The sequence below is a fragment of the Mytilus trossulus genome, chromosome 10 (genome assembly GCF_036588685.1).
Source record: "Mytilus trossulus isolate FHL-02 chromosome 10, PNRI_Mtr1.1.1.hap1, whole genome shotgun sequence".
Classification (NCBI taxonomy): domain Eukaryota; kingdom Metazoa; phylum Mollusca; class Bivalvia; order Mytilida; family Mytilidae; genus Mytilus; species Mytilus trossulus.
Window position 1 is genome coordinate 35660015 of NC_086382.1, and position 11415 is coordinate 35671429.

Consider the following 11415-nt stretch of genomic DNA (forward strand, 5'->3'; position numbering starts at 1 on the left):
CCGGGCACCTTATTCTGATCACTAACCGGCAAATTTAATGCTGCCTTCTTAGCAAATAAAGCAGAAAATAACCGTTTTTGAATTTTTGGTTCAACTCGACCGGTTTTCGATTCCTGATCTCCTATATTGGAGTCAAACACGCTACCTAGAGACCAAAGGAGCGGTAAACCGATAACCGATAAAAACAACCAAAACACTATATATTCCATGGACAATTAAATGTAAGCGGACTTTTAAACCGTACTTCGTACATAAAACTACATCTTGGTTCCTTCGTTTTACCAAGGGTGATCTGATCCCTAGTTTGCGTTTCCTTGTTTTGAATGTTTTCCTTTGTTTTGTATTGGTGAAATAATCCACAAACCGAACGTTGATTATATAAAAACGATCAACAGCTAAGGAAAGAAGTTTAAATGGCTATTTATCTAATCTAGAAGAGCTAGCTGAGATATAAAATAGTTATCCCATTCAAACTTGGCTTATATTACATTAAAATATAAGCAATACCAGATTTACCACTCCCCTTATTTTGAGCAGTGTACATATTTTCTTAAACTTAAACTTGTTCATGCATTATATTATCTTGGTCAATGAAAGTGATTATCTAGGTCATTTCAAAGACCATGGGTTCAGGTATAATTCAGACAGACATGTATGAGAGCAAATAGTTCGAACAATATAAAAGCTCAACTGATCTGATATTTTAAGTTTTTGTTTTTATATATATATAGTTTTACTCATTTGGCCAATAGTTACTGTCTTATATGTGTATAATCATTGCAAGCCATGTTTCCCATCTTACTTCGTGTCTATAAATGAGATGAACCGCTAACGTTATATTTGACCATGAAAGTATCACACAAATGGTTATTGCAAGGAAAATGGAAGATGCTTTCCCTTTCTTTTGGTATCATTACCAAACCATTTATATTCGAACTTTTGTATTTGCTTCAAACTAAATCTTTTGGTCATCTTTCCTTGTGAGGCCACACATCTGACTACATGCTTTTGTAAGTCTTTTTGTGTTGGTGCTTGGAAATCAGATTAATGGCTCAAATGTCTAAAGAAATTGGGTCTGTATTTCCTTTCTGTAAATTAATGCCTACAAATCATAAATTGATATTAACTAGTCTGGCGCATTCTATTTATAGCTTAATGTCTGTTACGTCCTGATTGTGGGTAGGAAGTAAACTTTAAGGAAATACATACTGGTTTTTATGATAAGTGTTTATAATTTCATTAATCTGATTTGATTACCGTGGCAAATATTCAATTACCGTATATCATCTTTCGTTGTATAACTATCATACTCATTAGGTAAATTTCAAATCTCTCCCACACTGGTTTCTGCGTGGTTTGCATTGATGATAATGTTAGGAAAACAAATTATTTATCTTTTATCAAGTTTAATCTAGTTTTGAAATTATTTTATTCATTTTGAATTCTCGTATTGGAATGAAGTTTATGAAAAGCCAATGAAAATATATAATAACAATGATGGCAGGTAGAACCATATTGTTTACCCTGATGACGTCACATGCAGGTCCATTAACTGCTAGATACTGTATGCGGATGACGACATAATTAACCAATTAAACAAAATTAATTTTCTGTAGTGTTGGGTTGTTTTCTTAATGATATTTACCACTTATTTCTTTTCTTTTTCATGTCAATGAAATATTTAATTTACATCACTTTTTTGGTACATAAATGAGTGGTTGGTTGATTGTGCGTGTTTAGCACAACTGTCAGAACTTTTGACGTTACTGTGGCAGTCAGTTGTTCATGGTGGATGACGCATATTGGCAGAAGAGAACTATATAGACTTTCGACGGGACGTTTGCGTATATTGATAAGGGAGTTTGAAATAATCTTCAATAAGACTGTAACCCAAGGACAACATTAAGAAAATGATATATTAAAGTAGACTTCTAAATGAGAATTTAACGCTGACGTCAACAACAGACAAGTGTCGGTACAATATGTTAATCTGTAAATTGTCCCTTATCAAAATATTTTAGTTGTTACTAATCTGAACAAAGAAATGATAATCGATATGCAAATAAGTTGACCTGTCGCTAGACGGATCATTTTATTTGTTTGGCTATTATGCTTGTAGGAATGACATATAGTTAGCTTGTTATTTTTCCATAAAACTAAGAGCGATTTAAAAACATTTGAAAACAATAATTGTCTGCTCCCTTTAAACAATAATAATCTTCAAGTGGTGCTAAAATCAGTTATTGGCATGGTACGGGTTACGTTCCCTTTCAAATATTTTATGGATGGGTTGTGCTTGATTTTCACTCAAACGACATCAATAAGGCATACTCTTTGAATCATTTGACTTGAGATCTGGAGCTGGCATGTAAGTGACTGCTAGTCGTCCTTTGTTGATTTATCTACATCGTTGTCATTCTTCTGTTACCTTATCGAACATTTGACTCGGACTGCTTCCGAGTGCGTATTATCTTGCTGTGTGGATGACCAAAATGATGACCTTGGATAGTTTTCTGCTCTTTGGTCAAGTCAATATCACTGACACAATTCTTATTTTTTTCTCAATTCAAGGGAAGGGATATCTGAAGACACGTGTTTAGTTTACATTACCCTAAACATGTAATAAGCACAGCAATGTGTATTTATTCATACCCTACAGAGTAAGACAAAATTACTACATAAAGAAAATTGAAAAAATAATGAATAAATTTTAGCAGTGTTTTAATTGAAATAATTCACCGTTTCAGAATCTTATATCTTTTTAGATATGATTTATAAAGACGTACAAATAAATGTTGTGATTGGCCAAAAGCGATGTATGGTGATTTCATTTCCGGTTACTTACAATGAAAATACAAATAGTTCTTAAGATTATAAAACGGCACATTGCAACCTATCTTGTAGTACATCTGCAATAAAACTTTATTCAATCAATTTATCTTTAAGTACATTAGTTTTCTTTAAATAATGTAGGCCAATCCATCCATCCAATTAATTAAATTTTCTAAAAATAAAAACATTACGCCTAAATAACCTATATCAAATTATTTAACAAGCTTTGAAAATCTAAACTTCTCAATAAACCTGTTTGAACAAGGCCATCACAAGCATTGCATATGTTTAATCTTTTATTTGTTAATTAAAAGAGCAATTAAAGGCTGTTCCAGATACCGTTTCACGACATTAGCATCAATGACAAGTGGTTGACATTTGAGATCTTAATCTACATTTGTTTGTACAGCTGTTGAGATACCCATTAAGGAGTAACATTTTGTAAAGGATTGTAGTTTTATTAAAACTCTTTATAGTATCTAAATGTAGGATGTGCTTATCATTTAATGGGATGCTGTCATTTTTCTTATTATAATTTGAAATACTATGAAAATCCTGGCATTCAATTTTCTCTACGTTTGTTTTTTTTGTGAGAAATAGCAAGTGTTGGTTAATACTGGTAAAAGGACTCAATAATTCAATAGTATAATGAAAATAAGCACAAGAATTGAAAAACTATCTACAATAAAAAAAAAAAACAATACATCAATACATTTTATCCGTTCAACACTTTAGATAAACTTTGCATAGAGATTGATTTTTTATTCTGTCAATCAACCGGTTAATTTTAATATGTATCCGTCGTTATACGCCAATCTTTGTGATATACTTAATAACAGTTCATATATATGGGGACACAGTTGAAAAACTTCACATTTTTTTTTATTATATTGGGTATATCTTAACAAAACAAGAATCTAACAGGAAAAGAACATTGTAAAAATAATATGATGCAAGTGATAACTAAAAGGATTGTTTTAAAATTCAATGTCATGTTCACCATGGCATAGACATCAATTGTGCTTTTTATACCGGAAGACAAATTTTATAATTCCTCATTAGATATTTAAATAATTCCATCAATATTCTCTAATATAATTCAAATCTGTTTATTTAACAGCTTACTTAGCTGGTATGTGACAAGTATATTTTAGATCTGAATAAGACGGATAAAAAAGTCAGATGATTAGTGTAATCGGACAAAGGCTACAAAACTAAATGAAATTTAGTCTAAAACTGTCAATTTGATCTGAATATCATCTGAAATTACGAACAATATATATGTAATAGTCAATTTACAGAAGAATATAATACTTCCAATTCACTTAAATACCTTCACAAAATGTGATGGAAGCTGATTAAGTACGTTTAAGACAATTCAATAAGTTGTAAATATGAACAAGTATATATCAACTGAACACTGACTTATCAGATATTTAGGGGACTAAGTCTCCTATTACGGTTGAAAATTTAAAAAAATATTTGATTTTTTTTTTATTTTCCGCAAAAATATTATTTTACTAATGACCTCAAAATCGTTATTATTTTTTATTTTCAAACTTTTTTATTTTCCCGTATTTGCGCAGAAACCTACTTCCTGTGTCTGGTCGCATTTGCATGAGACTTTGCGTACAATATATATATTCATCAGTCTAGTAAAATATAGGAAGGAACGCAACACCAATTGTATTTTTAATTAATTCTTGATATAAAAAAACGTTACCTGATGATAGTTTCTTTGTTTTCATTGAATATGACGTCATAACTTGAATAAAGTCACTACTAAAATCTCTAATAACAGAACTGAAATCGGAAAAGTTGCGGTATTTCTATTTCGAATTAAAAGATGTTAAAGTTAAAATAAGTTTAAATGAAATAAAAAAATAAATCATACAGACTTCGTCCCCTTTCACAGCTAATTCCTGTCTCATATTAATTAACTTTCACAAATTGACTGACCAGTTCTTTATCATGTTTATATACCGAAGTGCATACATAAAAACATCAACTGTTACACTGAAAATGACTTAATAATTTATTTGTTTTTCATTTCAATTGATGTTCAGATATAATAGACCGTGTTATTTCAAAATTTGTTAACTAGTGAGGGATAAAACGAATTTATAGTTTTCTGAATTTTTTTCCGTTATCTTGTCTTGTGTTGCATATTTTTAACATCTATATATATGTGCATGAACATTGATGAATGTATCAGACCGCACATCCACATTAACGTCCCTTGTGTATAATCGTAATTGCAGTTAATAGAAATAAGAATATGTCGCAATAACTCGTATGTGACAACTATCAATCTGAGTCACAAGTTTTATGCTAAAACACTTACATACTTAGAGAAAATTATATTCGAAAAATGATATGACAATTCTTTCAAGTATTTGAGCAGCTGTGTTCAGTTCTAACTTCACTTATAACACGTGCAATATTTAGAGCATGACTTAGAAAAGGATTTCAAAATAAAGTCAGGACAACTAATTGTTTTTCCTAATCCATTTTCCTGTGTGTTCAAAGAGTAATTCAACTAATGAGGTTTACAGTTATTATTGAACTAATTGTTTACAAAGTTACCAAATCTTGTCAATAGATATTGCATAGTAGACAACCTATCATTGACAAATAAGAATGGTTTTTATTGCAAGAATCTTTATAATGTGTATTTTCGCAACTATGTGTATGCTGTTTCAATCATACTCCCACGCAGCATATTTTATTGAGTTACCCGAGGTTGATCGGTGTAAATGACGACTTTTGAAATTCGATCATTTTTCGAGAACCTGCATGAAACTGGTACGCTTAATACAATAATACATTTATGCTAATGAAGATACTTTTTTAAAGAATTTTAATAGAACAAAACTTTAATAACTTTGTAGGAATCATGTAAGTTATTTTAGGAAAATGATTTGTTAAAGCAACTGCGTAAAGACCGCTTATATTCCATATTAGGTTAGTGGGTTAGTAGGCGGGGCTTATTTAAATACACGATGAGGAGTGGTATAACGTCCCTTAATTAAAATAACTCGGCGTTGAAGGAACCTATGAAAGGTTTCAGCAGACGAAGAAATGGACAATACACAATTGAAATTAATTCTTAAAACACATTTAAAGTTTACAGACTGTTATTGTTATTTGTTTTTGTATAGACCAAGGAAAATAGGTTCTTAATACTAATGGTATAGAAGACTTGATCACTTTGATAGGACACTAGTCTAAATACAACATGCTAAGATAGTCGGTAAGATATATTCGTTTAAAAGTGTGTTAATAGTGACCTTATACGATATATGTGGGGTCAATAAATTCCACATGGACATTAGAGCTTCGTTCTCACTCCATATGGAATTTCCATTCCAATATATTGTATGAGGTTACTATCACATTATGTAACTACATTTAATAATATAAATATATTCGACTTAGTTCTTAAACTTTTGTTTGTGGTTAACATGAACAAATATTTTAAGGAAGCGATACACATCTGGCCTACTTCATACGTCATATTGCACTGGTTAAAACGTTATGAATAAAACATCTTTAATTATGTGTAAATTGTTGTTTTATACTTTCAATCTCAGTAACGCTTTAAATGTGGCTATTTGTGTAAACCTTAATCATATTCATTTCTGATCAAATACTTAATCTAGCCATTTTAAGTTCTCGTGTACCTTGTAATAAATGGATGGTGTTTCCCCATATTCATATATTAGCAGGAATAACGACATTTCTATTCTTAATGACGATAAGTTAGAACATTAGTCTATAAAAATAACTGGTAACGTTTAGGGACCGTTTACATTAAGTAGGAAACAATGTAATAAACTATAAGAAAATATTCACTTTTGAGGTTATTGAACGACAAGTAATTTTCTAAACAGAAAGAAAGTTGACAACTGTAATCATATGAATTAATGTCCAATTGTGTAGGCGTCTGGTCGAAAAATGATTTTGTCATTTTGTATTGTCTATGCTTTATTTAACAAAATCTGAAAGGTAAAGGGTGCAAACTAAGGTCAACATGGTAAATGAAATAAAGTGGGGCAATGTAACTGAATAATTTTTAAGAAAATATTACAGATAAGTCGTATTTTTATCAACTGTTCTAAAACTAAATGTGGGATGTTTTGAAGCTGTTGATAAATTTGTGAAAACTTTTGAATATCAAGCTTTAGAATTTGTAATTCAGTCTTTCTAATATTTATGCTGAAAATTTAGAAATATTTTGAAGCTTTTAATTTACTTATACACATTATTTGACGAATACCTTCAATATTTTTTTCTGTTTTTGAAAGAATAACAAAAAAGAAGGCGCACACTGAATAATCCATATAAATTGTTATTTTAAAGTGTGCACTAAATTTAAAGATAATTTCGAATAGACAGACAATATATTACAGTCTATCCTAATAATTGTATTGTTAATTCGATTTGTAAGGAGTTAATCATAAAAAAAAATGTTGGTGAAATCACAGTCACATGACAAAATTATGTCTATTAGGTCAGGCAATCAGAACACATGATATATTCAAAATTAAATTATATAACACTAACTAAGCCAGTGTATATTCACCCAAATTGTGCACTGCTGCACAAAAAAACAATTTTTTAAGATAGGTAGAAGTGTTTTGTTTTAATTCACTTCAGCTAACAACACTGGCAAATTAAAGATGAGAGCATGTTCATCAATGTCCAACTAAAGAAAATAAAATGTAAAAAAGAAAGATATTTTAATGCTATATAGCTGCATCGTTAAAAAAATCAGTCTTGAAAATTTAAACGAATTTAAAATAAGTACAACAGTAATTGCCATTTAATTTCTGCAGTTTACAAAAAAATAACCGAGTCTTAACGATTCCCTTTAGAGAACATATATGAATATGCTTATAGACTTTGAAGAAGAGTTATCATGTGACTGTATGATATTGTTATAACCAGTAACTGGAAATATGTTGTATGCATCAAAGTATGTAGATACGAAATATTGTGCTCTTTTCACGTAATTTGCAAAACAAAACTTTATTAGTATTTACATTACTGAACCGTTTTTTGGCTCTAACAGAGTTTGTATTAATTTTGTTTTCAACGGGACAAACAATAAATATTTGAAAAACCGATACTACTATGTCTCAAATTGTTATTAATTTTTAATCGGAACTATCATCTTATAAAAGTATTGGACTGTACCAGGGTTTTAAGGGCTTTTGGAAAAATGCTTACAAAGTTTTACCTGTATCAGTTGTGTGACACTTCTCTATACTTTTTATTTACCTTATACCTTATTTAAACTAAATCCGAATATACTTTATGTAGCTTTCCACTCTTTTCTGCTCTTTGGTCAGGTTGATGTCTCTTTGACCCATTCCCTATTTCCATTCTGAACTTTATTTGCTCTGATGACTATGCAGATCGAACTATCGTTAACGTTACATTTCTGAATTATACAAATTATTCGTGTTAATTCAAAACAAAAACCAGATAACATGTAAGTGTGCTTCGTTTATCCCTTCAAACGTGTTAAAATATCACAAAACATGTTAAACCACGCCGCATTTGTGCGTCTGCCGGGAGCCGCGAGCCTTCGTTAGTTTTTCATTTAATGTTTATGTTAATGTTTAATTATAGTTTATTCATATGTTTCAAAATTAAGCGTGACTTTTTTTCACTGAACTAGTACACATTTCTCACGTTTTCGTCGTTTTTTCTCTTTGGTCGTGTCGTCGTGTCTTTGAAACAGTCTCCTATTACCTTCTCAATATTTTATTTAGTGAAACTTATTGAAATATGATGTCGCAGAAAAGTAATTGTGATAAAGAGATATAATCAAGACACCTTGGATGTAATCAACTTAAAGCACAAAATAATAAAAAAAAATGGATTAAGTAAAGGATATTAGAAAGTTTTATGCTTGCAATTTCTTTAATTTAAATTCTACAGAGCATAATAACGTGCATCATTAAAACGAGACAATATTCAGATCATACTAATAAAATTTACACATCAAATTCATTCTACGTTGTAATGCGCTTATTTTCTATTTTGTAGATATTTTCCCAAGGTTTTCACCACTACAAGGACAAATCCTGGGTAAAAGAAATGCACTATCATATCTTGGAAAGAGTAAAAGATTTTATGATTATGGAAGTTCGTACCAAGGAATAGTATGTGAATGTTGCTACAATCATTGCAGTCTAGATGAGCTTTCACAATACTGTCTCTTGGACAAGAAAGATTCATAACAGCAGCAGACGACAACATCGAAAATGTACTGCGAGGAATTCGTTATCTACATAAAAAGACAGAAGTGTTAGTAAAACCAGAATATTGTCCTTGTACCAACTTTTGTATAATTGAATTATCTCGAGACATTTAAGTGTATAATGTGATGGTAACTGTAGTACATGTTGTATGAACGCAATTGTGCACCTTACACAAAAGACACACTAAACAAATGTGTTGTTGCTTTCTTATCTCATACCAGCTTTTCAAATGAATATACAGTTTACATCGGCGTATATATAGTATAAGTTTCATATCATAAAATATTAAAAAAGGTACACGAATCATAAATGAAAAAAGATACATGAATCATAAATTAAAAAGATGAAAAATCCTACATGTACAAATGTATGGTTAAAAAAATTGACAAAGCAAAAGATTACAGTCCCTGCAGGGAACTAAACATTAAGTAGCACGAACATAAAAACTGATTTGAACTCAGGTTTTCCGACAGGGATACTAGTTTCTATTGAAATGATAGCACCTGTGAAGTGTAACTACTGTTAACAAACACAGAGTATTCGATTTGATGTTTATGGATTTCGGTAAACTGTATTCTAAGTCATCAATTTTGCAATTTACTTGATCAATATTCACGCGATAATGTTGTTATGACTTGTTAATGTGCAGACATGTTTTCATTTTTTTATAATGCTCAAATAAGAACATACTGCTATTGTCGTTTGATATAAACATTAGTGCTATTATCATACTGCACACCATTTTTCCGGACTCCACGTCATAATTGAAGGTCGTCTATGACGAAATATCAATTTAGGAATACATATCCATAGGCTTTGATAATTGATCTTACTACTTACCTGTTTAACAGCAAACAGATAAATGATTATTTAGATGCAACATTTTTCATGGTTTAATTTAAACATATTTATGTATAGTGGATTGGGAAACAAGTTTTGCAACTTATATTAATCCCTTTCCACTTTGCGGGTGCGAGTGCTGCCTTGTAGCGGCATTAGCCTACTCTTTTTCGAAATCTACAAGGGTGTCTTTAATGTGCAAGAGATGTGGCTCTCTCTTAACACGGGCCAGCCATTTATCGTCCCCGTCCGACGGACTATCATCGTTTCCTCAAGACCATACTTGCAAATGGTGTCAAGGGAGAGCCGAAAATTGGGTTCCTGAAATTTTCATCCCAAACGGGAATCGAACCAGGAACCTTTGTGTTAGTAGTCCGATGCACTAACCACTACACCACGGCTCTCATTTTCATGGTTATATCACTAGTTGATGTAAATCATCTTCAGAACAAAAACAAAAACAAGCAAAGAAAAACCAACTACAACTGAAACTACAATATTTTATGATATCTCAAAATGCATTGATTCTAAATACGTTTTCCACTGAAAAAAGAAGAATCACAAAAATACTGAACTCCGAGGAAAATTTAAAATGGAAAATTCCTAATCAAATATCAAGATCAAAAGCATTGACTGAAACATAAATTGGTATGTAAATTTGCGGACAATTTCATAACAATTTTTTAATAAATTTCTAGTATTGTTTTATTGGTCATTCACAAGTACAGAATACAAATATTTATTTGCGTGAGAATTTACAATGCATGTTGTTGTTTACTGTATCAACAGACGTATCAGGAAAATTCTGACATACTGTTATGATATTATCTAAAAAATCAACAAGAAATCTAAGAAAAATTCAATGTGGCTATTCCGAACCAAAAAAAAATGTGAATTTAAAACTTGCCGTTTCAAAACTCCGGTCTTAAATTTGAACATTGCAGAACACCTACACATTATATATACTAAATTAAAAAAAACACAAATTTAAAATAAAAGGCTATTCGAGTACATTCTTACATTCCTTAAGTGATTTTCAAATACAATATCATAAATTAGTGCATATATATATTAGACACTTGGTTTTCTCTTGTGCATTGAGTAACACGTCTAGTAGTTTTTTGGGTTCTTTACAGCTTGTTGTTCTGTGGGAGACAAGGGTCCATGTTGAAGACCGTACTTTGACTTACTATGGTTTATTTTTAAAAATTGTGACTTGAATTATAAATATCTTCTTATATCTACATCTAAAGTACACAACAGACGTAACTAATGCATGGGCAATAAAGTATTGATTAAAATTAATTCGGCTCGTTTTTGCTCTATTAAATATTTACAAAATATTTACTATGATTCTTTGACAAATATATAAAAATATTAAAAACTTAAAACACACATTTTTTTCATAAAACTATATATAATTCTGAAATTGACCTTCCTGAACAGCATGGTCATGAATATCCTTTGTTCC

At 30.6% G+C, this 11415-nt stretch overlaps 1 protein-coding gene across 4 annotated transcripts in view; it reads left to right on the plus strand.

The window, feature by feature from the left end:
- LOC134686205 (con-Ins Im1-like) overlaps positions 1 to 9296 on the plus strand; it is a 41481-nt gene extending 32185 nt beyond the window's left edge. For all 4 annotated transcript variants that reach the window (XM_063545882.1, XM_063545880.1, XM_063545881.1 and 1 more), the window contains exon 3: positions 8890 to 9296. In XM_063545882.1, the coding sequence (XP_063401952.1) occupies positions 8890 to 9083 (194 nt within the window). In that variant the 3' untranslated portion in view covers positions 9084 to 9296. The remainder of the gene's footprint in view (positions 1 to 8889) is intronic.
- The last annotated feature ends 2119 nt before the right edge of the window (positions 9297 to 11415 follow it).